The 14,728-nt window shown below is 61.9% G+C and overlaps 1 protein-coding gene across 8 annotated transcripts in view; it reads right to left on the reverse strand.

Moving 5' to 3' along the window:
- The window catches only part of MROH1 (maestro heat like repeat family member 1), a 52,490-nt gene that overhangs the window by 3,626 nt on the left and 34,136 nt on the right, over positions 1-14,728 (reverse strand). For 5 of the 8 annotated variants that reach the window (XM_043879570.1, XM_043879564.1, XM_043879568.1 and 2 more), the window contains 15 exons: positions 14,221-14,328; positions 13,729-13,848; positions 13,501-13,623; positions 12,616-12,762; positions 12,504-12,530; positions 11,581-11,703; positions 11,396-11,475; positions 11,213-11,324; positions 10,996-11,091; positions 10,425-10,529; positions 8,649-8,784; positions 8,419-8,531; positions 7,267-7,419; positions 2,477-2,631; positions 444-609 (listed from right to left, as the gene is read on the reverse strand). In XM_043879570.1, coding sequence (XP_043735505.1) covers positions 444-609; positions 2,477-2,631; positions 7,267-7,419; positions 8,419-8,531; positions 8,649-8,784; positions 10,425-10,529; positions 10,996-11,091; positions 11,213-11,324; positions 11,396-11,475; positions 11,581-11,703; positions 12,504-12,530; positions 12,616-12,762; positions 13,501-13,623; positions 13,729-13,848; positions 14,221-14,328 — 1,764 coding nt within the window. The remainder of the gene's footprint in view (positions 1-443; positions 610-2,476; positions 2,632-7,266; positions 7,420-8,418; positions 8,532-8,648; positions 8,785-10,424; positions 10,530-10,995; positions 11,092-11,212; positions 11,325-11,395; positions 11,476-11,580; positions 11,704-12,503; positions 12,531-12,615; positions 12,763-13,500; positions 13,624-13,728; positions 13,849-14,220; positions 14,329-14,728) is intronic. The other 3 variants (XM_043879569.1, XM_043879572.1, XM_043879571.1) reach the window with 3 other exon arrangements.

A 14,728-nucleotide genomic window follows, 5' to 3' on the forward strand; every position in this document is an offset into this window, starting at 1 on the left:
GTCTTGGGCCCTGGGAGGGGTGGCTGTGGGGGTGGGATGAGGAGCCCAGCCCTGTCCAGCTTGGCCCGCAGGGCAGAAGGCAGGCCCAGGGCAGTGTGGCCGCCTTGGGGACTGGCTCCCAGCATCTGCTCTCGGCTCCTCAGCAGGAGGAGGAAATTCTTGCAGCTGCTTCACTGTGGAAACGCTGCCAAGCTGGGTTTATTTTTTTCCCCGTAGGATGAAATAGAGTGGGCTCCCTTGGGGGCCTACACCTGCGGGGACTTTATGAGCCTGGGCTCACAGCTCACTGGCTCCAGGGTTCCCATCAGCCGCCAGGTGCCAGCAAGGCGCAACCCAGGCTCCCCATGGGGCCCTCTGGCAGTGGCCATGTGGCCCCTCATCACCTCCTGGGCCCAAGAGGGTGGGCAGAGGGGGTGGTGTGTGCCGGCCCAGCCCCCACTCACTGCGAGGGGCAGCAGGGTGGCCACGCGGTCCGGCGTGCTACTCAGCAGGAAGGCCCGGCTCTCCTTGAACGGGACGTCCCTGCTTATCTTCTCCAGGAGCAGCCCCAGGACCTGTGCGGCGAGGCCGGGCTCCAAGGCCAGTGCTCGCCACAGGGTGCAGGTATGGCTGGAGGGGCGGAAGAACGACCCCTCTGAGCCTCTGCCGGCCCCAGCACCACAGCCCTGGCATGCCCACCGGCCTCGGCTCCAGCCAGGCCACAAACAGCACCCTGACTCCAGGCCCTGACTGACCCCTTCCTCCAACCCAGGGGCCTAACCAGGCAGCCTGATGGTGAGCAGAGACCCAGTGGTCGGGAGGTGTCCCCTGGAGCTGCCAGAAGCAGACACTGGGCTCCCTAGAGGAGACACTGTCACCCCAGCCCCGAGGACACCTGCGAGTCACTTCTCCTGAGCAAAGAGCAGCACGTGAGCAAAGAGGCGTGCAGGTGAGGTCAGGCGGAGGCTGCAGGAGGCCCGAGCAGCCCCAGCCCCAGCATTCACAGAGGGTGTGGCTGTGCGGCACATTTACAGGGAGAAGTGACAGACTTCAGAACCAGAAACTCTATAAACACGGGGTGCATCTGGAAGCGAACCAACAGCCCCGGAGAAATGAGACATGCAGCGCTGTGCTTGGTGACGTACTCAGCATCAGCCTGGACACGGCAGGAGAGAGAAATGGTGAACTGGAAGACGAGTGGAGGAAGTTGCCCAGAACCCCGTAGGGAAGGGTCATCGGATGTTCAGAAGCAGAGGTGCCGGGGGCAGGGCGGTGGGAGTGAGCGCACATTTGAGTGGCGTCTCACAAGCAGAGGGGAGACGGTGTCTGAAGAAGACAGGCTGAAAATCGGGAGAGCTGACGACAGACACTCACTCACAGGCTCAAGGAGCCAGGGAGCCCCCTGGCAAGACCAAGAACAGAAAGCCTCAGACCCCTCTCTGCCAGAAGGTGCAGAGCACCATCAACAAGGGACACCCCGTGCTCATCCCTCAGCCTCAGCCCCAGCTGGGGTCACAGGAGCCAGACAGGACACGTCCTCTTACTCAAACTAAAAGGAAGCATGTGCCAAGCTCGAGCTGCAAACCCAGCAATAGCCGGGGAGAGGGACAGCTGAGTAAACGCAGTCCAGATGCACAGGAGTGCAACTTCCAAACTAACTGAGTGAAAAGTGAAATTGTAACAAGACCCTGTCAATCTAAAAAAGACAGTAAGGAAAATAAAAAAGATTGAGGGAAGAAAAATAGGCAGTTGGTTTAATACCAACCATATCAGCAATCAAGTGCAGTTTACTCTGGGAAAGGGACACCCCTAGAGCACAAGAGGAAAAAGGCCGACAGTGATGGCAGGAGGGGCAGTGGCAAACGGGACCACCGTGTCTGGGGAGCGGTGCCCGCGTCTGAGCAAGAGCCAAGCAGGCCCTGGGAGCCCCAATCTGGGACAGGTGCAGGCGTAGGTGCTTTGGGCCGCAGCCACAGGGAAAGATGCGAGGCCTCCCTGTCCCCTGGCCTGGGGATCTCCAGATCACGGGTGCTGCCTCCACCCACCACGTGGACCTAAAGAAAGGCATGCCCAGCGGGCCCTGAGCTTTGGAGGCACTGGGAGCGGAGCAAAGGCTGCCTGGAGGCCTCAGTGCAGGAGCAGGGGCCCCAGGGACTGTGGCAACCCACAGGGCCCGGCACAGGCACGGGTGTGGACACGCCCTGCCCTGAGAACCCAAGGACGGGCGCTCGGGAGCCAGGGGTGTCCGTGGCAGATGGAGACCCTTCTTGGCTCAGGGTCCTGCTCATGGATGAGGGTAGATGGAGGCCTGGCAGAGCACCAGCCCCAGAGAACTGGCCAGCACTGCCCGTGAGAATGAGCCATCTCCACCCAGCCCAGTGCCAGGGCCTCCAGGCTCCCACACACAGGATTAGGGGGCCCATGAATACCTGGTCAGGCGGGGGGACACCAGAGCATGGAGCCCATCCATCCCTGCAGGCGGGTGGGCACCAGGTACCTGTCAAAGGGCAGGGGGCTGCCCAGAAGGCTGGACACCACAGTGGCGCAGTGGTGGGTGGCCAGGACAAACACGCTGTGCTGTGCGGCCTGTAGGACGTGCTCTTCTCGGGTCTCCTGCAGCTTGGAGCGCAGCACGCTCACAATCTCCGGCACCTGTGGGCAGGCGGCGGTCAGGCCAGCGACAGGACACGCCCGTGTGGGTGCCGATCCCTGGGGCCAGGGAGGCCAGCTCCCCCCAGTGATATCGGGGCTCCTCGCTGCCAGCCCTGATGAAGGAGAACAGGAGCCAGAGCCCTCAGGGCCAAGGGAGTTGACTCACAGCCCCAGAGTCCATGTGGGAAGGGACAGGAACCCAAGAGGGGCCTGTTGGCAGGGGGAGCCAGGACAGACAGACAGACAGACACACACACACAGCCTAAGCGGGCAGAGTGGGAGGGCAAGGCCACCGGGGTGAGTGCTGAGGCTCACAGGATGACCCTGCCTCGACCCCTGCAGGCAGGACACGGCTGCCCACTGCTCACCGGGAAGCGCCCCGTCCCTCCTCCCAGGCCGCAGGGCTTTCCGGCCACGGTGGCTACACGGCAGCAGGTGGGCAGCAGAGCACACGGCGGCCCGAGCCGACGGGGTGCCACCCCGCACTGTCCAGGCTGGACAGCTGAGAAGCGCACTGCTGTGAGGCGAAAGCTGATGACAGAGCACTGGCCATGGCCCCACGGACAGGGTCCCCTGCACGGGGAGCTGGCAGCCATGGGCTCCGCCCCAGGGCAGGGCTGGCTGAGGACCCGATGGGGGCCCCAGGCCCAGGAGCAGAGGGAATGGCCCGCCGAGCTCTGACAGGGACCCACACCCACGGCGGGAACGGGGGCAGGGGGGAAATGCAGGCACCGTGTGTCCAGTGTCCAGCCTGAGGGAGGGGCTCTGTCACCACAGTCCTCAAAGGATTTGTAAACATAATGAAGTCCTTCTCTTTCTTTGACCGTGAGCCCAGAAGGCTGACGACCTTCTAAAGACCTGGACCTCTTTGCTGTGGCTCTGCCCATCGGCCCCGGCCCTCGGCCCATCCAGCTGTGTGCCTCCCTGACCAGCCGGCTGCCGCCACACTGAACCTGCTCAGGGAGCCTGGTGGGAGGGTGGGGCTGAGCTGACTGTGGCTGGGTTCTCGTCTCGGCCATGGACATGGGCCCAGTGACATTCGCGGGTAGATGGGCTATGATTGTCCCATCCACCGTGCCACTGGAACAGGCCACACCGTCTCTGGGGCAAGGAGCGTGGCTCGCTCCAGTCTCTTGGGCTCTTTCTCGGCCGTGAGAGGCAGGGCTCCCCAGAAGACCCCAGGCCTGCCCGGCTGGCACTGGTGCGGTTTTCATGGGTGCAGGTGATAGTGGCGCCCTGCGGAGGCCAGTCCCTCACCTCAGGTTCTCAAAGTCCACTGGAACATAACTGCCCGTATGTACACTTGACTGCATTTCAAATTTCTGCATGTAATTTTTTCCCTGTTTCCTTTTGCTCCCTTGGGTGTCAGTCTGTCTGAGACACTGTCTCAGCTCATCTGTCTCTGTTGTCTTTGCTTCTGCAGACTTTCTCAGCAGCGATACCCATGGGTGCCAAGAGCAGCTTGGCCCTGACACTCTGGAGCCGTGATGGCACTCTAGCGCTCAGGTGTGGCGGCTCTGGCTGCATCTGCACCAGGTTCTCTGCTTCCCAGGACTGGTGAGCGGGGCCCACCCAGCCCAGGGAGCTCAGGGCCACCTCAGGCCTGCTGGGCTGCTCCACACTCGCCCTCAGCAGCCCATGCCCATGCTTCTAGACTGGGACCCCTTCATGGGGACCTCCTCCTTAACCTGCACAGGTTCCTGTGGGCGCGGCTGCCTCACCCAGGCACATGCCCAGGAGGAACCACTGGGCGGGGTCCCTCTGCCTCAGGTCTGCCCGCCACCTCTGTGGGGCGGTGCTGCTTCCCACACCCACACGTTGGGAGGCAGCTGTTCGTTCCTGCCACGTCCCTCTGCCCTTGACACCCAGTTCCTTCTGCGCCCACCTGACCATCCTGGCGTGTTGGGGCAGGGGTCAGCCTGGTCACGGGTCACCAAATAGGACCCCTTTTTCTGATCTGGTATCAGAGAAACTCAAGTCCGACTGTGCAGGTGTCTCTGGGGGTCCCCCGGCAGGCTCTCGGGGCAAGAAAGGAAACAGCACCGATGGCGCCGATGCCGTGTCCCTGTCACGTGAGCTAGAGGGGGTCTGTTGCAGACAGGCTGGAAGCGTGAGGCAGGGACGCCGCCCGGGGGTAGGTGTGCTGAGCGGGTCTGCAGGCTAAGCCGGAGGAGACAGCCTGGCAGCTCTGGAGGCCAGCAGCCAGCTCAGCACGTGGGCCCGGGGAGAGGCACCCTGATTTATCCAGGATGGGCAGGACTCAAAACTACTAGTAAACTCCTAGAGAAAGACGGAAATCTTAAGGACACTAGATTTGGTAATGACTCCTCGGAAATGAGCCTCAAAGCACTGCATGTGGAGCTGCAGCAAAATACATGATCTAGGGAGAAGACGACCTATGCAAAAACACCTGCCAGTTGTCTGTCTGATAATGTGTTAATTTCAGAGTACAGGCAGCTCCTGCAGTTCCAAAATGACATCAAATCCAATAACCTGATCTGGAAATGGGCAGGGACGTGGACTTCTTCTCTGAAGAAGACAAACAAATGGCCGGCAAGTCATCCGCATCACTCATTGCACAGGAAGCTCAAGTTGAAACCAGTGTGACATGCTGCTTCACACACATCAGGGTGGCCATTATCAAAAACATAGGCATTGACAAATACTGGCCAGAAGCCCCATGCCCTACTGGCGGGAACGTAAACTGGTGCAGTCACTATGGAAATCAGTACAGCAGTTCCTCTGAAAATTCAGAATAGAATCACCACAAGATCCTGCAACCCCACTTCCAGATGTTCACCCAAAATAAAACAGGATCCTGAAGAGATATGCCTTTCACCCATGTTTACAGCAGCATGACTCACAACAGCCAAGAGAAGGAAGCACACCAAGTGTCCATCAACAGAGCAACAAATCAACAAAACGTGTGCATATACATACAGACACCAGGGCCACCAGCGGCCACGCCCTGCAGTCCAGCCTGTCCCCCTCCCCTGACACAGAGCCACCAGGCTACCTTTCTACCACTCAGAGCTGACCCAGAAGCCCCACTCAGTGCAAAACCCGAACCTTGGCCTGTCAACCCCTGACCATCGCTTGCAGTCACACCCTCCTCCATCCTCCTTCCACTCCCCGCCCCACACCCTCAGGCCCTGGCTGGGGCCCCATGTTGGCACACGTTCCCCTCCAGGCGCCACATACCCTGCCCCCCCCCGCCTCAGCAGGCGGCCCCTCCACACAGGGCTTCTCCACTGGCAGCTCCTCCTCCGCCTCCCCCCCAGAAGACACCTGTGAGGGACCCATCCAATATAGGACTTGTACCCGGAATATACAAAGTACTTCTGCAAACCGGTAAGAAAAGCACAGACTGCCCAGAAGAAAATGGCCAAGATCACTCTCCTCATGGAGGAGATCTGAGTAGCCAAGAAACATGCAAGTTCCTAAGCTACAGAGAAATGTGCACGAAGAAGCTGGGACAGCCCCGTGGCCATCTGATAGCCCTGGGACAGCAGCACAAAGGCCTCTCCTGCGGCCCCAGTCACTTTCCTGGGCATGTCTCCAACCGAAATGCACCCTCAGGTCCAAAGGAGCCCGACTCCAGGAGCACTCTCATGCTCAGACTGGGAACTGACCAGCGCTCGCTGAGGTGGGCAGGTGAGGGAGTGATGGAGCAACCCACATGGGCCAGGCCTGGAAGACACATGCCGTCCCACAGATAACAGCCATGCAGGCCAGATGTGAGGCGCCTTCTACACGAGGTGCATCCCAAGCCCTGCTCTGTGCTGTGCTTGTGGCACCCTATGGGGCCAGCTGGGGTTCCAGGGGCTCTGAGGTTGGTGGGGCCTCTGCTCCTGTCTATGAACCCCAAGGCTGTGCACTTAGCACAACCTTCCTTTCTGTTGCTATGCTTCACTTTAATAGGGAGCTTAAATCTTTGTCCAAGCATATGGGACCCCACCTGCTGGGCCATCCCATTCATAGGATTCACGGGCAGCCGTGAATCTAGCACTAATATAGCAGTCACCTGAGCTCTGGAGCCTGTTCAGGCCTCAGGACCTGAGCACGTCTGTCAGGGTGACTGGCAACCATGTTTGGGGACCACGGGCCGCCACGTGAGCTCATGGCCAGAAGGCCTCAAAGGTGATGATGGGATGGTGGATAGGGCAGGATCTGAGTGGCCCGGACACCTCTGCTCTGGACTGGACCTGCGGGGGAAGCCTCTGTGCCAGCACCTGGTGACCCTGTGGACCCCTGTCCTCACCAGCAATGTGAGCAGGGCGCTTAGTCCGTGCCAGCTCTGTGCCCAATCACAGACCCTAGCACTGGCCTTTCCCTTTCAACTGTCTTTTCTACCTTTACGTTCTGAGCAGTTACTTTCGCTTAGTTCAGTCTTCAAAGAGAAGAGAAAGATTTATCCAATCAGGCCCACAGGGAGAAGCGCAGAGTGCTGAGGTCCAAACCTCCACAGAGCAGGCGTTGGGGTGAGAGAGTGGGGTGGGGAGCCCCAGGTTACCAGCCCTGCCCACCGGCACTCCCGGCTGACCAGCTGGACATGACCACGCCCACACCACAAGCCTAGGGAGCTCTAGACCAGGCCCCGCCCTGCCCACGCCTGGCCCCGCCCCCAGGCCCCACCTTCTCCTGCAGCATGCTGCCCCGCTCCTTGAGCAGGCAGTTGATCATGACAGTGGCGGCTCGAGAGCAGTTCTTGTCGGGATCTCCCAGGCCCTCAAACAAGGTTAGCAAGAGGCTGATGAGCTGATCTGGCGGGAGGCGCTTGGCAATAATCTAGGAGGACAGTTGCATCAGGAAGACAGAGAGGAGGGGGTCAGCACACCTTCGGGGCGTGGATCCGAGGGACTCAGCTTCTCAGGGAAGGACTGACCCCTCTCAAACCCTCCTCCAACTTTTCCCACCCTTTCACAGGCCCTTAAAGCCTTTGGAGCTTCTGCCAGTGCCAGGTGGGGTGGCCCACGCCGAAGACTCCTCCCCAGACTGAAGCCAGATCTAGGTGCAGCCCATGGCCTCCAGCCCCAGGCCTCTGGAACGGGGTCCCTGGGCATCTGCAGGGCCCAGGTCAGCGCCCTCCCAGAGGCGCCTCCTGACCAGCGGGGTAGGCTAGGAGTGGTCCTGGTGTGCAGCCTCTCTAGGCTACAGCCTCTCTAGAGTCAAGGGCAGATGGGGGCATGCTCTACCCTGGACTGCCCAGCCTCAGAGGCTCCAAAGCACCCTCAGCTCCTCCCACAGCCCAGCAACAGAGGAGAGTCCCTGGCCTCCCTCCACATAACAGAGAGCAACCAAAAGTTGGGGCAGATAAACTCTGTACAGAGAAGAAATAAAATCACAGAAGTGGATGAATATCTAGAAAGTCTGACCCCAAACATGAAGTTCCTGCTCCCCCTGGACTCCCCTTGGGCTGGGTCTTTGCTTCTCAATGCCTGAGCCCCCCTGACCCCCACAAAGGGCCCTGCTGACCCCCTTCCCTTCCATCTTCAGCAGGAGAGAAAGCCTCCAGACCCATGAGGGCCATTTCTAGTCACCAAGTGGAACAGAAGCACTGCCCTGGCTTGGGAGTCACGGGGTGGGCTAGGGCAGCTTTCTCAACCTTGTGGAGTCAGGAGCTGAGCCCCTGCCACCCCCCACTGGGCCCTGGAGGGTGGGCCCAGCAAGTGCATGAGGGGCGGGGGTGCTGGACACGGAACTCTGATAAGACCTCCCTGTCTGCCCAGCTGGCACCCACAGGGCCCGTACGTGCAAGGAGCTGCTGCAGCGGCCATTGGCAGGTACCTGGGCAATGCTGTGGCAGGTGTGGAAGAGAATGGTGGGGTCAGGGTGCGCCAGGCCATCCTTGAGGCTGAGGAGCTGCTCAGCCACGTCATCCCGGTAGTCTCGCGAGAAGCCTGCAAGGTGGCAGGGCACGTGGGGTGGGCACAGGCCTTCCCTGGCCACCAGAGGCCCAGCCTCTGCTCCCTCATCCCCCCAGCACACACACACTGCTGCCCAGCCGGGGAGCTCACCCTCATAGCCCAGCTGCAGGTACAGCAGGGAGTGGACGCAGCTCACAGCCTCTCGGCGAGTGGCAGGCCAGAGGTCAGCGCACCGTGGGGAGAAGAGGCCAACGAGGAGGCCCAGGTTGTGGAAGGGCACCAGGGCCTGGAGAGGCAGACGTGGGGGTGCGGTGGGGATGCTGGGGGCAGACAGCCAGAGATGGCACTGGGGCTCAGGAGTCGCTGGGGTGGGCAGGTACCTGCTCCCCCTGGATCCAGATATGGGCGGGCGTGTGACCAGAGGGCAGCCCTCCCCCACCCCAGGGTGGGTCCCAAGAGGGACGAGAGCTGGGCAAGCAGGGGCGTGGACAGGGTATGGCTGGCCTCTGCTCACTCCTCAGACACATGGGAATCCCTGCCCCAAAAGCCAAGGGGTGCTACACGAGCCCTTCCACCCCCATGGGGACTGGGCCTGTTCTTCAGAGCCTTTCTTCAGAGCCTTTCCTGCTCTCCTTTCAACCCTGCTCTGGCCAAAGGGCCTTGCTTCCTACGCCCCAAACCGGGGGACATCAGCTACCCACCCCCAACACACAGCCCACACCAAGCAGCCTCCTAGGGAAGCGCCACCACGCGCCCCGCCCAGCACAGGCTCTTGAAGGATGTGGGGCTCCAGGCTGCTACTCCTCCTGAAACCAGGGGAAGGCTGGACGAGGACTGGGGACTACCAGCTGCGTTCCTCTCCACGAGGGCAGAGCCCTGTCTCGTCACGAACAAAAACTGAACTCTAGTTAGACCAGGTTTATGTGAAAAACAGGCCATGGGAGAACCTGGGTGGGAAAAGCTGTCTAAGCCAGCCAACAGACGATGCTCTGAACACAACAAAAAAATAAACACTGCTAAACAACAAGCTTCTCGCTTGACATTTAGCGGCTCGGGGCCACCACCAGTGTTCACCTTCCTGCTGTCAGCAGCACAAGCCCACAGGCGTCGGGATGGTGAGAAAGGTCGAACTCATGGCCTTTGTGAACGGCTGTGGCTGTGTGTCTTAAGAGCAGAGAATTAACTAAAAACTCGTTAAGAGTCACAGAGGAATCTTATTCCTTATAAACTACCCAGTTCCTGCCAGTTCCTAAGTATCCAAAAGCCCAGTTCTCCTGCCTACCGCAATAAGTAAATGATTATGTACAGCGGAGACAGCAGCGCCAGACCGTGCCTCTGCTAGGGCTGGGGGCCGGGGTGGCCAGGTCCATCATTGTCAGCACAGGAGCCCTGTCAAGGCCACGCGGGAGTGTGGGAGGACCACGCCAGTCCACCCTAAAGCCAGCAGAGTAACGGCTTTGTAAGAACAACTGTGAAGTTCTAACAAGGGAAGAGGAGCTGCTGAACCCCAACAAATACTAAAATGCAGAGTAACCGTGCGGCTCTGGGAGGCGCTCCTTCCTACCGCTCCAACTAACAGTGCTGTCTTCACCGCTGCGCTCCAGGGGTTCACAAGTCCCCACCTTGGCCCGAGCTGCAGCTTCTGCTTCCAACACCCTCCACTCCTCTCACGTGGAGGTCCCCATCACCCTTCCCTGCATCGGGCCGGCTCCCAAGGACGAGGCTGCCCATCAGATTCAATGCTGAGTGGCCAGCCCTGAGGACACTTGCTGACCCTTGTGGTCCTCTGTCCACAGCATAGGAGAGGACAGTGCTGCTCGCAGCAATGGGCAGTGGGAGATGCGAGGGCCCCACGCTGTGGTTCCCGGGCAGGGGGACGGGCATGGGGCCGGGGAGGGGCCGTGCGGGCTGCCCTGGGGCACTCACACTGATCTGCAGGTGTTCTAGGAAGAACTGCAGCAGGCAGGCACTCAGGCCGAGTGCCCGCACCCGCTCGTGGCCCCTTGGGGACTTGATCCATGGGCTCAGGTGCTGGGGAAGAAGAGGCTTTGATAGGTGCAGCTTGGGGCAGCCTCCAGGCCAGGCCACCCTCTGGGCATGGGGGCCAGTGCGCCAGGTCAGAGTGGGCCCCCTGGGCAGCGCCTCCCCCACCCCGTCATTCTGTCCTGCTGGCCTGGCTCATGGCCATGGCCACCCCTGGTGGACTCTCTAGCCATGCCCATGCAAGGACATGGTGTTCCCAGACATGGGTCTGTCCTGCCCCAGCCCACAGCCACCCACCCACCATCATGATGGCCTCAGAGGGTCAGGAGTGCCCATCTGGGGCACCTCAGGGTCTCTCTGTCCAGGCCCCACGATGGGGGAGCAGAGAGATCGAGCTCCGAGCCCCTGTCTGCTCAGACTGCACCCGTCTGCATACCCCCAGGCCAGAGGGGCGCTGCTCACTGGCTCACAGGCCACCTCCCACTTGCACAGAGCACCATGGCCCGCCACACACCTCCACCATGACCTGCAGACCCTGGGGCGTCATGTTCCGCTGAAGGAGGCTCGTCAGCAAGTCCTTCAGGGCCTGCATGGTGTCCAGGTACAGGGACTGGAACAAGAGAAGTTGCCAGTCCTGCTGTGACCCCCCACCTGTGGACAGGGCCACCGTGGGGGCTGATGATAGCTCCTGGGGGCTGTCCCCCACCTCCCACCGCAGGGGCCACTGATACCTCCTGGTGGCTGTCCCCCTCCTCTGGCTCAGGCAGCATGGCCATGACACTGTGCAGGCAGCTGTGAATCAGGTCCGCCTGCACCTGCTCCTCCAGGGCTGGCTCCAGGGTACTGAGCCGCCAGTTAAGGCCCAGCGCTCACGCAGAGGGCCCCCCCACAGCTGCCGCCCAAGGAAAGGATACACCAGGTACGTGCAGGCGAGCATAGCCTTCTTCCGAATGGGCGTCCTCAGCGAGTCTGGGGGCTCTGCTTTGATGAACTCCTGGGGGAGCAGCCGCAGGGCAGCCCTTGGCCGAAGCTCCAGCTTCCCCCCAGGTCAGGCCCCACAACCCAGGGGCCCAGCCCTCCCCAGCCCACCCGCTCTCACCACCATCTGCGCCACCAGCTCGGCCTTCCTCGAGAGGTGGAAGGAGCCGCCGTGGGCACTGCTGCAGATGGCCTGGGTGGCCATGCACACGCTCTGCACCAGGCTCAGTCTCAGGGCCAGGTCCTGCAAGGACAACCGGGCTGCGGGAGCCGCCGAGGCCCGAGGCCCATGGGCTGAACCCGGCGGGAGGGGGCCACCCACAGCGGTGAGGCCAGGCTGCTGGCCACTCTCCTGCAAGCTAGACGTGGACTCCCCTCCAGTCTACGGGCTCTCGGCCAGTCCTCCACGTGGGCCAAGGTGGGTCTGTGAAGGAACCCGAGGCCCTTGGCTGTGGGCCTGACCTGGGGGTCCCGGGGTCACAACCCTGGGCAGATGACTGCAGGCTCGCCATGCGCCATCCAGCTGCATCCCTCAGGTGGAGGGGATGCTGTTGCCCCGGCAGAGCCCCAGCAGACGGCTGGCCCCCAGCTCTAAAGGGCTGAGTCAGAGAGGTCACGGAACAGCCCTGGCCCAGCGACCCCATGAGACCCAGGGTGGTGGGGGTCTGCTCTTCAGGGTGACAGCCCGGCCGCTCCCAGAGAAGGTTCCCAGGTTAGTGCCAAAGTCCACAGGGAGTCGTGTTAGTGAGGCAGAGGCTGCTGTCCTGGATGCAGAACTCCTCCGACCAGGCGCTGGCGGAGATGGAGTGGAGCCAGGAGAGGGGCACAGCCAAGGCCCCCGAACAGCCTGCGAGCCACCACCTCCCCTCCGTCCCCCCTACCTCTGGGGCCTGGGCCAGGGCAGGAGCTCCTAGGCCCCAGAGGGCCATCCTGCAGGCCTTGCCTGAACTGGGACTAGGACGCCCCGGGAGCGCCCCGCTGCCGCCCCGGCTGCCGCCCGGCCAGCCCACACAAAGGAGAGAGCTCAGGCCCCGCACACTGTACCTTGGTCTCTACTTTTATCCCCAGAACCTGGATGACAGAAGTGAGACAAGTTACATAAGAGGCTCCTGAGGCAGCGCCCCGCCCTGAGCCTCTGAGACACCCAGACGCCCACCTTGGTGCTGAAGCACTGGGACATGTTCCGGAACACGTCCGCCTCCACCCTGGCCAGCAGCAGCTCACACGGGGCCCGGGCTGCCACGTGCCCGTAGCACAGGATCAGTGCACTCCTCACTTTGTCGGCCTCACTCTCGCTCCGATCCTGAGAGGTCAGAGTTCTGTGACAATCACACCCCGAGCAGGAGCCGCGCCCTCTGACCCCAGGTGCCAAAGAACGGCAGAGCCGGTCTGAAAGAAGATGCCACTTGACCGAGGAGACCCCATGTCTGGGGCCTGTTGGGGACCAAGGGCCAGAGGGGAAAGGATGCGGGGGGCACCACGGCAGGAGGGCCAAGCAGGAGGAGGGGCTGGGGGCTGAGAGCAACCAAAGGGCCGGGTGGGGTCCCCGTCTTCGCTTGGGTGGCTGCCCAGGGCCCCTGTGCCCTAGGGGCTTGTTCACACTATATCAGCCCGAGACCCTGGCACTGGTAACCCCAGTCCAGGGAGACGGGCTGGGGTAGGAACAGACAGCGCAGGTGTTTCCCTTGCACCAGCTTCAGCCCGCGTGCAGCATCGACCGGCCACCAGGGGGCAGACGACACACAAACTGGAGGCAGGACAGGGAGGGGCTGCTCCCATCCTGCTGCCCAGAGCCGGTTCGTTGCCCCCCACCCCAATGTGGGAGGGAGCCCACACACACCAGCCCCACCCATGAGGAAGCAGAGACTGGAGGTCAGCTCTCTGCCCCACCCCCAGCCTGCAGGGCACTGAGCCTGGGAAACTCTAGGACTAACCCCATCCGCCCTCCCGAACCTCAGCATGCTGGCACCACAGCTAAGACAAAACCCCGGGGCCAGCCTGCCCCAGGCCTCCCCGTCAGCTGTCAACCTGACCTCACTACCTTAAAAATGTTGAAAATGCCGGCAGATTTTCTGAGCACGTCTGACTTCACAAAGTCTTCCAGCTGGGCCAGGGTGTCATCCAGGTGGGAGGTGGCACAGATCCCAAAGCAACAGGCAAGGCCCTGGGGAGGCACAGGTGCACTCACACCTGGGCAAGGTGGGGCGGGGGGCGCGCGCACACGTGCGCACACACGCGCACACACGCGCACACGCTGGGGGGCAGGCACCTCACGCTCCCTCTCCTCCTGGTATCTGGCCGTCTCCAGCAGCTCCTGCAGGTGCTTCCTCACCACCTCCTTACTTGAAGCGGCACCCAGGGTGGTCCCGACACATTTGTACAGGAAGTTCTGCAACGAAGCCAGACAAGGGGTGGTGCCAGCCCCCCAGTGGAGGGATGCCCTCAGTGGGGCACTCAGTGCCTGCACCATGGGCCAGACACACCGCTGCACACCACTGCAAGGGCCAGGCGCGCTCTGCGCAGTGTCTGAGGAGCAGCAGGTGGGTGTGGAGCGCTGCGTCTCCAGCCGCCAGCCCACAGCCTTCTGCTCCAGGTCCTGCCAGGACCACAGCAGCCACCAGACAGGCTCAGGGAGCAAGAGACGGAATCGGGGGACAGGCTCAGGGGCCTTGCCCTGGCACTGCTGGCAGCGTGTCCTCCTGCACCTCCTCCTGGGCTCCCTTCCCCCACCCCTCCTCCTGGGGCTCCCCTCCCCGTGCACCTTCTCCAGGGGCGTCCCGTTGTAGTCGGGTAGCTGCTTGCACATTTCCAGGGTCAGCTGGCAGACCCAGGTGTTGTCGGACACGACAGCCAGGGAGTCCCGGAGAAACTGCGGGCAGGAACTCTACCAATGAGTCTGGCTCAGCCTCTCACTGGCCGGACTAGGGGAGAACCCAAAGCCCCTGGTGCCACAGGCGGTGACCACAGTTCCTGTGCCATAGCTCCGAATGGCCGTAGATAACTTTGAGGCCGAGACAGAAATTCTGGCTGGTGAGGCGTGCAGCACACGTGCACTAAGGGCCTCAAGCAAGCAGGGGACTGGACGGGGGGCTCTCTGGCCAGAGCAGCCCCTGTGATCTGACCGCATCACAGCACATAGTCCTCACCCCAGAGACACTCACCTGTCCCTCCGCCCCTCCCCATCACCACCAGGTCAAGGCAAGCACCACCACTCTGGGAGGTCAGTGCCCCCAGAACCCACTGCCCCAGCCCTCCCCACCCGGGCCAGA

Source organism: Cervus elaphus, chromosome 21 (assembly GCF_910594005.1).
Source record: "Cervus elaphus chromosome 21, mCerEla1.1, whole genome shotgun sequence".
Taxonomy (NCBI): domain Eukaryota; kingdom Metazoa; phylum Chordata; class Mammalia; order Artiodactyla; family Cervidae; genus Cervus; species Cervus elaphus.